The sequence below is a fragment of the Pelmatolapia mariae genome, linkage group LG14 (genome assembly GCF_036321145.2).
Source record: "Pelmatolapia mariae isolate MD_Pm_ZW linkage group LG14, Pm_UMD_F_2, whole genome shotgun sequence".
NCBI lineage: Eukaryota > Metazoa > Chordata > Actinopteri > Cichliformes > Cichlidae > Pelmatolapia > Pelmatolapia mariae.
Window position 1 is genome coordinate 34,310,659 of NC_086239.1, and position 12,540 is coordinate 34,323,198.

At 38.2% G+C, this 12,540-nt stretch overlaps 1 protein-coding gene across 1 annotated transcript; it reads left to right on the top strand.

The window, feature by feature from the left end:
- The first annotated feature begins 4,316 nt into the window (after window positions 1-4,316).
- ppp5c (protein phosphatase 5, catalytic subunit) lies at window positions 4,317-11,745 on the top strand. Its single transcript, XM_063493614.1, has 13 exons — window positions 4,317-4,413; window positions 6,158-6,399; window positions 7,011-7,158; window positions 7,273-7,394; window positions 7,504-7,569; window positions 7,777-7,875; window positions 8,022-8,127; window positions 8,736-8,878; window positions 9,196-9,283; window positions 9,388-9,428; window positions 9,546-9,724; window positions 9,815-9,896; window positions 10,616-11,745. The coding sequence occupies exons 1-13, from the start codon at window positions 4,317-4,319 to the stop codon at window positions 10,676-10,678; spliced, it is 1,476 nt and encodes a 491-aa protein (XP_063349684.1). The 3' UTR covers window positions 10,679-11,745.
- Window positions 11,746-12,540: the final 795 nt, after the last annotated feature.

Here is a 12,540-nt window from a genome sequence, read left to right on the forward strand (position 1 = left end):
ACTCAGCTACAACCGTTGTCTGTTTATATATCTTCAAGGTAAGGAAAGAACAATAATTACCAGTAAATGTTTGCCCTTTTGAATGACTTCATACTTAAAATCTGTGTTTGAATAGAAGAGTTACAAATTAAGAAATAAAACAAGCAATAAAAAACTGTCATCAACATGAAATCAGATGCTCATTTAAGGATTTCTAGTCATCAAAATTCAAACTGTAGCCGAAAGGTAAGATTCGTATTTTATACTTAGAAGAGCACTGCAAGAAATGTAAACAGACGCTCAACAGAATATAAACACTAACGTTTTCTATACCCTCCTTCAGTCTCCACCCTAACCACTGTGGTTACAAGTCCAAGAAACACAGGAGAAAGACAGAAGAGGTTTTAATGTGGAAAGGTAAAGCAGCAGTGTTTTTTTAAGCAGGTATGCATCACGTTTCTTTTCCATTTACATAAAATTTCCAACACCTTTCCTGAGGCACAAGTGAACATGCAATTTGTCATTTGGGGATGTTGGTTAACACACTAGCTGATGGCTACACCAATCAACATGAGACTTTGTAATGCTGCTGTACAATGATGGCAATCCCTGCAATTTATGACTCACACACTGTCAGAAAAAAGTAGCAGGTTACAGTCAAAGCCAATGTCTAAACTAAGCATGACGGAAATGAGAACTAGGATGGTAGCTGAAGCTCATGGGTTTTTTTTTATCACAACTTATCTTCAATTTGGCTTTAAGTCCTGTGCCCTGCCTACTAGAAAAACATGTGGTTCAAATAAACGTGACCCCCCACAGACTCCCTGAAGTCAAGCGCTCATTAGTGAATTATTTTCACAGAGTAGAGCAGAAGAAACTGTTGTTGTTTCAACTTATACATAATACTCGCCAGGTCTGATAAGATGGTTAAAGGGATATAGTAAAAGAGTTGGGGGGTGGGGCACAATCACACAATCGCTACTACTATGTGCTACAAAACAATAAATACTAAGAAGGTCTGGAACAAGCCTATGTAACAATATACTCCAAGCACTCTGAGACCTCATCATTTATTGGCTTGTGGACCTGGAATGTCACTCACATTCCCACTGACCTTCATCAGTGTCTGTCTCTGGTTGCTCGTATATCTCTGTGCTCCTCCGTTTGTGTTTGTTTTAACTTTCTCAGGACCCCCCCCACCACCACCAAAACGCCCATGCATCGTGCACCCGAGAGGACAGCAATTTCCCTCTTCCCTCCTCCCACCAAGCCAGACTTTCTCTACCTCTCTCCCTCCCACACTGTCTCTCCCACTCACTGTCTGCGTTTACTCTCATGTGTGGCTGAGGCTATAACGTCAGCTCATGCTCAGTCAATCTTGACGTGGTTTTTTTTAAATATTTTTTTTTTCCATCCCTGAAGCGCTACTAGTAAAACCATCACAGAACTAGACACGCCATGGCTCAGAAAGGCAGGCGAGTCATTGGTAATCTTCTAAGAGAAAGTGAACTCACACTGAGGTTAGTAAGTGTACGCCAGAGGTCACGGACAGTGAGTCACCCAAGTACTTGGCCTCTTATTCTTCACGGTGGGATGTCGCTTGTGAGTCAGGGCAACAGACTGGACTGGGTTGTATACTCTGTGTCATATGCTTTTCTTCACCATGTCAAGTTCTGTTGAACTTCTAACCCTAACCAGTCAAAACCCAAATACATCAAACTGCAAAGCTATATCTGAATGGGCTGATGTTCTGGTACAGAAGACATATGTGACTATGTACATTGCTACTAGAAAAGGAAAGGTGTTTCTATTTAAATTTAGGTTTATGTGACATTTTACAAGCCAATTATATGAGACTGAGGTGCATCAGATGTCATGTGTGAGTGAAAAAATTGTGGAGCTATGCACCTGTGCCTTGTCCCCTCATTACTGTGACTTGTTGTGTGCATACAACAGTGACAGAGAGAAATGTAAACTCCACATAGCCTGGAGGCATATGTAACATAAACAAAGTAACTGTGACAGAGGCTGTACTTTTTTGTTACTGAGCCAACAGTTTATTAAATGGGGAATTTTCTGTAGCTCAATCAGGTGCAGACTTAAAGACAGGGTATTTAAAGTAGTTATTCCAGACAGACCACGGCAAATTGTCCCACATATGAATCATTAAGTCAGTCTTTCACTAATTGTTCTTTTGAAACAAATTACTCATCATCTTAAAATTTCAATGGTTAACCTCACGCGAGGCTTAAGGCTGCCTACAAAACAAACCGGTTTTATGTTATATCAGTGAATGTATTTACTGACCCCTGCTGGCTGATAACCTAAAATAACTCAAACGTGGATACAATTTGACATTGAAATTATATTTGCAAGTCAAATGAAGAGCTGAACAAATATCAGCAAACACACAAACAGTTTATGTGCAGTTTGTTACATAATGTGTCTCAGCTGAGTTAAATACAGCTGCAGAATTAACTTCAATATTTGAAACTCAGAAATTGAGAAATATGTAAGAAAGAGAGGAAGGGAGAGGGAGAAAAGGTTATTCTCAAAGGTAAGGAGTGTCCAGGAAGTAGATCTTTTAAAGGGGAAACTTAAAGCATAAAATCCTCATTTATTTTAGAGTTGTTGTTTGTTTTGTTTTGTTTTTTAAATCAGTTATTGGATATTGAATCTATACATTACTGCTGAAATTTTGCTTTTGCACAACATTTTGGAAAATAAATTGAAGCCAAATTTTGTTTGCCTAAAGTTCATGGTGAATTTTAGGTTACACTGAGGGTAGCAAACTTATTTAAATAGAAGGTGATTATACTGATTAGATTCACTCAGGGGAATTCTACCTTTCACATTGGCTTTAAAGTGTCTAAAGCATGAAAAGAATCTGTGACAGCTTATGTAACATCTGATTATCTCATTATTTTTTAAAGGGAATACTGGAGTAGCAGCACAAGACAGCTGATCATAGCCTGCACACATATAAAAATCTCCTTGAAGTGACAAAACAATTCACTATGTGACTTATTTCCAGGTGACTATTCTCTCACAGTTTCCCCAGCTACCAAATCCTACTTTAAATACTGTAGAAGGGGGAACAAACACTAGAGGGGCTTTTATTTTATTTTATTTTTTATCACCGATGTGAACCTCAATTACAAAACCATACTTTCACTATTTACTGATAGGACACCAAAGAAAGTTATTAGTGGACACTGAAACACACAAAAAACCCAACTAGTAAAATATTAATGTAACAATGAAATGCATTTACTTTCTTAGGCACACAAAGCACAAAAATTGCTTATTGCAAACTAGTCTAAAGCAGTGGTAGGAAACCGTGTGTGGATGGGATGTGCGTGTGTTTTCCACACTCACTGAAATCGCTGCTCAGGTAACTTTCTAATCTTATAACCCCACAAATTCCTCTTTTGATTTTTATTGGAATCTCAGCTGACTCTAAATTATATTAATCTCAGATAATTCAGAATAATTGGAATCTAATTTGGTTATTATCGGGATTTTTTACATTGTGGGTATTTTTGCCTTCATTTGCAAAGCACAAATATATATAGTACTTATATATTTATAATCCACTTATAACATGCATGTCTTCGGACCCTGGCAGAAAGACAGAGTACTAAGAGGAAATCACTACAGGTACTTCAGAGTGAGTCAAACATGCAAACTCCACACAAAGAGCCTCCTGCCGGGATTTGAACCAGAAGCCTTCTTAACTAAGGACAGCGCTAACCACTCCACCACTATGTTAACCTGTTTCAGATCTCCTGGCACCCTCTGAGCTCGGTTCCTTGGGTGCACCATATATGGTAACGACTATGCTGTTTTAGTATTTTACTGTTTAGAAATTCTTCCACGATCAGTCAAACCAGATGGTGTCTGTCTCTGCAGAAACCTGGGCAAATGTGATGGGAACACAGATATCGCTCATGACAGTGTCAGGGTCTACCACTTGTCACCACTATCCCATAGAAATACACATGTAACTCATAATAAATCCAGAATTATTTAATCCAGAAATAATTTAACCCACACTGGTGGATCTGAAATTGGATATAACATCAATGTACAATGTACAAACACCTTTTAGCACATCTACAACAGTATCAAATTTGAAAATAATTTAGGCCATTTTAGAAAAAGTGGTCAAATGTCAAACTAATGTCAAATGTTAAATTTGGCCCGAACAGTATGCAAGGGTTACATGTTGTAGTTTCGTAATGTCACACGTATGATCACCCCGTAAAATTACTTTCAATATGACAAATGGTAAAAACTACACCTAACTTTGCGACCTTTTACGGCAGTCCATTCCAATGGCGCACATATCGGAAAACGGCAGTGAGAAGAAGATGGCGGAGGGAGGTAATGATGCCGAGCTACTCAAGGAGAAGGCGAATAAGTACTTTAAAGGTAATTTGTAAAACCTGTCAAGTCAGTGTGTTTTTTCAATATTTTTTTATAATTTGACACTGTGACCACTGGTTAGCAGCGGCGTGATTGTGTTGCAGTACACCTCAAGCAAAGCCGGTCGCAAATACTAAGCTAAGCTAATGTTGCTCAGAGAGCATGCTAATTGTAAACCCCATTCATTGGGATCCGCGGCACTGATGGGTAACAGCAGCTAGCTAGTAGCCACTACACTCAGCAGCGACAGCACCCACGTTAACCCATGCCGTCACTCGTGTCGTGTATATTACACCACCAACTTCCCTATTTATCCAATGTCTCGGAGTTATAAGGTTTATGACCATGCGCTGTGTTTAACAGTCACTGATTTGTTTCCATTTAGCCACCGCAGCGGGTAAATATTGTAGTTTAAGGTGAGGTTCACATAGAACTCCTAGAATTTTCTGTTAGCCGGCGGCTGCTTGAACAGGAAGAGCAGCGAGGCAGAGCTCCCTAAACTCATGGCAGCAGTTACTGAATCTTCAATGTAACTCAACTCTTATTCGTTTATCTGAAATGCATTTAGATTTCAAGTCACTGAAGAGTCGCTTTTAATATCGTACGATTAGCATTGAAACGTGGTAGTCACGTTGCGCCCCCATTCAAAACACATAGATAATGAAAGTGTCTGTTACGCAACCGGCGCTAGGGTTTCTAGTTAATTCAGGTAGATTCCTTAGTAAATCAAAGCATATAAAATCCAGCTTGGACACAGTGGTGATTTGTGAAACATGCATATGAGGTTATCAGCCGTCATTCACATTTTGTATTAAATACATTGTCCAGGATGTATTTTTCACGCCCACGACAGGTCTGTCTGTCGCTGGTTAATTGGGAAACTTTAGCGGCATCTGCGGGGTTGATACTGATGAGTCAGAGCAGGTGCAAAGAAAAGACTGTTATGTGAGGGACAGGGTGGTATTTTTCTGCTTTATAATTCATATAACCATGTTAGACATCCACTCCCAGAGTTTGCAGTCCCATTACCTTTCCTAATATAAGACACATTTTTTCCTGGTGTCAGATTCTAGAATAGAATTGTCATTTTACATGTACAACGAAATTGTGGGTGCTCCACACCAACTGTGCTGGAATGAAATATAAATGGTAGATAGCAGGAATAAATAGGCAACAGAAGAAATATATACAATCAAGAGGGATATATATAAACAAGAGAAATATATGGCACACATTAGAAAACAAATATGGTCTAGAACTAGTACGTTTTGGCAGTGTTATTTTCTTTGTTGTATATATTGCAAAACTTGTAAAACCTGATTTAGTTTGTTGTCTGTTTGTAAAGGTGGGGATATGATTTCTTCATAAACAATGCTGAATTAAAAAAAAAAAACTTATTATGTTTGGTGACTGGTCTGCATATAGTTTATGCTCTTAAAAATAAACCCATAAAATATATATGTGTATATATTATGTTTATGTGTGTGTGTGTGTGTGTGTGTCTGTGTGTATAAATAGTTATCATGTTAAATAATGATTGACCAAAATAATCAACAATTTATTTTTGCTATAATTCAACAGTCCTGTGATTAAGTAAACCATGTATCATGGCAGTGATATACACTGCTAAACACACACCATTGTAGTTTTTACAATTTCTTTCACTAGTGGATAACTCATTACATTATGTTTGAGCATATGATCAAGGTCCGATTAAACTGCGACTTTGTTTTTTCTTTTCTTTATTCAGAAAAAGACTATGAAAATGCGATCAAGTACTACACAGAAGCCTTGGAACTCAATCCATCCAATGCCATATACTACAGCAACCGAAGCCTGGCATACCTACGCACAGAGTGCTATGGTTATGCCCTGGCGGATGCCACAAAGGCCCTGGAGGTAGACAAAAACTACATTAAGGGATATTACCGCCGTGCCACCTCCAACATGGCACTGGGCAAATTTAAAGCTGCACTAAAAGACTACGAAACGGTAAGAAACAGTAGCGTTTTTGATTATTAGGAGACGCATCATGTACACTTGCCATCCAGTCTAAACCTTGAATAGAACAAAGTACAGAGCTCTCCACTTCCATCTGTTGCTCTGTCACCACCAGTTAGGCTCTTTGTGTTGCCTTAACAGCACCAAGTGGGGATTATCCTGTAATCCTGTCATGATGCCAATTAGATCCAGTTTGAAGGCTCTCATACCACAGTTAATGGGGTTTGTGCCTTCCTCATAATAAGCAATATAATTTAAATATAACGATAGACCTTAAGGATCTCTAAAGTTCTGTCTTAGTCTCTAGTTTATTGCACAAACCAGACCACTAACCATGATATTTCAAAAAGCATATTCAACGCTTCTGTAAGCAAAGAAGGGTTGGGGCTAGTGTATAACTCTTAAGAGATATGGGACAGAACACCATGTGACTAAAACCATTGTTCATTTTACATATAATTGAGAGATTTAATCCTTTATGTTTCTGTTTCTATTTATATTCTCAGCTTCGCAGCTATACAAAGTCCTTGTCCCTATGTATGCTTTAATGCCAGTTAAAGATTGACCAGGGTGTTTATTTCATATCTCCGTCCTGATAATAGGTAGTGAGGGTTCGACCGAATGACAAAGATGCAAGGATGAAGTATCAAGAATGTAACAAGATTGTGAAACAGAAGGCTTTTGAGAGAGCCATTGCCAGCGACGAGACAAAGAAATCGGTTGTTGACTCTTTGGACATTGAAAACATGAGTATGTTTGCTTTCTTATTTGAGGAATATGCATTAGTATCATATATTAATATTTAAGTCTAAAGGTATTAAGGTGAAAGATGTGATGTGAACCATATTATTCTTGACTGTGCAGCGATTGAGGATGACTATACAGGCCCAAAACTTGAAGATGGGAAGGTCACATTGAAGTTCATGAAAGAGATGATGGATTGGTTCAAAGATCAGAAGAAACTGCACAGAAAGTGTGCTTATCAGGTAACCATGGTTATTTATATGACATACAGTACAGTGAGACAAGGAAATATGTGTATGCCTCTAATTAAGCTGGTATGTATGTATGTATTTCTTTTTTTTTTTTTACCAGATTTTGGTGCAAGTTAAAGATGTTCTGTCAAAACTGCCAAGTCTTGTTGAAATCACGTTAAAAGAGGTGAGGATTTTTCTTCATATACTCACGAATGAAGTGAAGTTATTTAGTTCACAAATAATGAGTGCAAAATTAGAGCGTGGTTGTATTCTCTGAGTGCTAACACTAACAAAACCCATAATGGGAGTACCGGTAGTAGATGATTGTACATGGCCATTTTTTAAAGTTCTCCATTCTTTGTTAAAGATGTTCTGTTTCTCTTTGTCACAGACAGAAAAAATAACTATTTGTGGGGACACCCATGGCCAATACTACGATCTCCTCAACATCTTCAAGTTGAACGGCTTACCTTCTGACACCAACCCTTATGTATCCTTTGTTTTTGCTGACACTCACACACATTGGTTTTAAATTTGTGTTCACTGGAGTACTTTTCTGTGTCTAAAATTGTGACAGTCAGATGCCACAAACTTGTCCAGAACTTGTGCGTCATAGTGCTTAACCACAGCATTCAGCTGTTCAATGGCGACTTTGTGGATCGTGGCTCTTTCTCTGTTGAGGTCATTCTTACCCTTTTTGGCTTCAAGCTGCTCTACCCCAACAACTTCCACTTGCTTAGAGGTGAGAGCGCTCAAGAGTGTTGTGCATGGATCTCAGGCTGCTATCACGTGCCATATTGTACATCATGATAACTACATATCTCTGTTGGCATTGGGTTTAAAGGCATCTACTGCAAAGTCCTGTAATTTATCAGTAATTTAACACCTTTCACGATTAACTGAACATATCGATAGAATATCAAACAACAACTGCTATGGCATTATGTTCAAATAGTCTATGTATTGTAAAAATATTGTTTTGAAGAATAATCAACTAAACAAGAAAGGTTCACGTTTTACTTTAATGGAATACAGACCACTAACCACACAAATTTGTACCATTAGATGGTGCAACATGTCAGTGCAGCATTTATTTAACCATACAAGAAACTGGGAGTAAATTCTAGTTCATAGCAGCAATGTGGTGAATGGCAGAGATTGTTAAATAGGGGGTGAAATGCTGTCGCCTGGTGGTGAAAGTTTAAATTCTGCAGAAGGTAATCGCAAACAACTCTTCTAAAGAGCGATACTCAGAAGTCATTTGCTGGATAATTGATCCTCCATAGTACTGACTGATTAAAATATTTAAGCGTCCTGTGTAATCCGCAGTAACCACTTTTAAATCTGCAGGTAACCATGAGACGGACAACATGAACCAGATGTATGGATTTGAAGGGGAGGTCAAAGCCAAGTACACAGCCCAGATGTTTCAGCTTTTCAGCGAGGTCTTCCAGTGGCTTCCTCTTGCACAGTGTATCAACAATAAAGTACTGGTAAGCTTTGAGAATGTGAACTAAAAGGGGTGACACTGGCAATTAATTTATTTGTGCTTAAGGTGTGAATATGTACGGATTTAATTCTTATGGTTGTCATTTAAGTGGAAGTTAATTCAAAATGATGAGATATAAAGTATATAGGAGTATGCTAATGTATGTAATTTTTCTCACCTCTGTTATGCTTCTGAAATAGTATGTGTTGTTAAGATAACTTACTGATGACTATGTTTTTTTTATTCATCACTTTTCTTGCACAATGTTTTCATGTGTTTTTATTACTGTACTCACAGTTCTAATTAAATTCTCCATGTCAGGTTATGCACGGTGGGCTGTTCAGTGAAGATGGTGTCACATTGGAAGACTTAAGGAAGATTGACAGGAATAGACAGCCTCCAGACTCAGGTGGGGCCAGACTCTTAAGTCATTATCAGTTTAAATTGCTATAAGAAATAACCTTTAAAAGGGATGACAAGTATAATTTAACACTTTTCCCTATGCGTTCACAGGTCCTATGTGTGACCTCCTCTGGTCAGATCCACAGCCACAGGTGAGTTCTCACCCACAGGTTTATACTGAAGCATAATTCAGTGCTTCCTACAGATCTGGATGCAATTTGTGCCAGTACCTGCTTTATAGTTTGTGTCTCTCTCTTCCTGTTACATAGAATGGCCGGTCGATCAGTAAGCGAGGGGTGAGTTGCCAGTTTGGGCCCGATGTGACGGAGCGCTTCCTGGAGCAGAACAAGCTGGATTTCATTGTGCGTAGTCATGAGGTCAAAGCTGAGGGGTACGAGGTCACTCACTCAGGGAAGTGCATCACCGTGTTCTCAGCACCCAACTACTGGTAAGTAATCAAGTTACCTAACTTAAGTGTTGAGTTGACTGTTAAAAAAGTGGCACATTTTAACTGTTGTATTCTCCTTTTTTTCCTCAGTGATCAGATGGGAAACAAAGGAGCATATATCCACCTCAGGGGATCAGACCTCAAACCAGAATTTCACCAGTTCACAGCTGTGGTTAGTGTCCTGTTATGTTGAGTTTAATAAAATCAATATAATAGTAATAATAATAATAATGATGATATAGAAATAAATAGTTATTTAATAAATAAAGCAGTGCAGGCAGTGTCTTCTAAAAGATTAAAAATTTACCTGTAATGCATAAAGTGCATGTTGAGGTTTAGTCAGTAAGGTACATCACTTTTAGGTCCTTAATTAAAAGAAGCGATATCTCAGATGGCAGCCTACATGAAACAGGGATTGAATTGCGCTAATGGAAAAGTGGTTGAAGTGGAACGAAAACTTAAAAGTACTTCATTCTCATTAACAAAGATTTTAAAGATAAGAAACCTAGAAACAACATTGATATTATATCACTTAAGTGGATATTTTAACGAAGATCATCACTTTACAAATTTTGAATATGTGGTTAGCTTAATGCACAGTGTTACAGTGACATCTGCTGGACTACTGATCTGAACTTCTCCCTCATGTTTAGGACATTTTTTTCCCTATTCCTAATTTATAAGTAATCTGACAATAATTTGTGAAAACGATGCATTAGAAATCATAACACCCTGAGATGAGCAGTGGAGTCATATATTATCCTAACCAAGTGGAATAAAGATGAAAACATTAAACTACTAACTATTAACTGCTAAAAGTTTAGCTAGTAGTGTCTTAAGAGTTTGAAAAATCTTTTTAAATTCGAATCTAATTTTCATCTCCTTTTACAGCCTCATCCGAATGTCAAGCCCATGGCATATGCCAACACGCTAATGCAGTTGGGGATGATGTAGAGACCCATCTAATCTGTCTGTGACACTGATGACCTCTCATCGGATCCGAACCATCCCAGCCACCTCGTTCCTTCCAGCGCTCGGACATGCTGTTGTTCATGCTTAGCCTAAGGGATCCCTCTCCCCAAAAAACTTCAGCTAGTTGTACGCATAAAGTGTGTGGTTTAGTTCGGATGGGAAGAGATCACTTAGACCAGCCCAGTCCAGACCTGGATATACTCCTTCACATTACCGGCTAAAACTGAAAAATTACAATTTCCGTTGTCCCTCTGCCTGCTTTTGTTCCATCAGTGGGTACAAAAACAACCACAACATTTTCTGACGAGTTTCCTTCAAGCTGCTTTGTTTCTAAATATGTGAGCTCATCAGACGGCATCATATAGCTGGTATTTACCAAAGATCTGTAATGAAAATGATTGTTCAGTTTTTGCAAGGTGCATCTTGTGACTCTGAAACCTAGCATTGTATACTGTTGGCCTGCATACACAGAGATTAGAGCTTTGGAAACTGGTTGAAAAGCAGCATGTCTATCAGTGTTTCTCAAACCACACTGCAGTATGTCAGTTTATTTCTCACAAATCCAAAATCTTACTACATGTATGATTCCAGTCTAAAAAACAGATATTGAGTCTCTGGGTACACACTGACAGGTGCTGTTTGCCATTAGTGGTGTATTTAGCTGGTTCAGTCACGTGCACTGCTTCCCAGTAAGGAAGATACTGCTGCTCTCCATGTGTTCATCTCCTCGGTCGTCATTGTGCCACTGACCCAGCGGTTCCCGCACAGTCCACTCTCTCCAAACTAGCTTGTAAAGCAAACACTGTTGGCACTCTAGTCTCCAATACATGTTCAATTACCAGTGACTTATTAACCCCGTATGTGAATTTCTTCAGTACACAAACATCAGAAATGCAATCCTGTCTTGAAACGCACAGCTGCATTGTCCAGTGGCCCTCAACTTTTTAGATAAAGAAATACACTGATGTGTATGTATATATACTGTATCATTTAAAGATTCTGTGTAATGTTTGGAGAAAAATATTGAATAAAAAAGCCAGTCCAGTGATTTTAGAAACATGCCTATATTTTTATTTATGTCAGCTATTAGTCTAAGCTTGCAGCTTTGCAGTTTCAACAAGCTTCAAAAATATTACCTTGTTTTGTTTAATTACAATGGTCAGATTTTTTTTCAATAAAATACTTAATATATGTTTTAGAAACAGCAAAGGCTACAAATAAGAATACTATGGAAAGTATAGATCACAAAGGGCAGGAAAAGCAAAGGAAGACAGCAGGTTTGTATAAGTCTTGACAGCTGTTTTTTTTCTTCAAAAATTATTCATTTTGTTTCTGATTTCACATCCATAGGAAATATGGAAGATGGTGAGGAGTATAAATTGGAGACTAAATGAAGTAAATAATAATCACAGATCCAAACTCAAGCCAATACTTGGGTAGCAAAGAGCAAGAGTGGAGGAGATGCTATTAGCTATAAATACATTAGCTAATATTTAAAATAAAATGTAAAAAATAGATGGGGACAAGCTAGCAGAAAGAGCAGTGTACAGTACTGTGCAAAAGTTTTGAACCCCTCTTAATTTCATCATATTTTGCTTCCAAGGAGCTAGAGCATAACTTATCCAGGCTTACTGAAGATCTGTCAAAAAGTCTTCGACATTAGCTGCTTTTTCACTCATTTTTAGTCACACAAGAACTGAACTAAATATCAGTGGTAACAGGTTTACTATTGTGATGAATCCAAGTTTTAAACTCTTCTGTACGGAGGATTTCAGGAAAAAGGTGCAACAGTGGGTGTCTACAGCCATCTGTAAAGCATGGCTCTGTCATGGTCTGCATTGTTT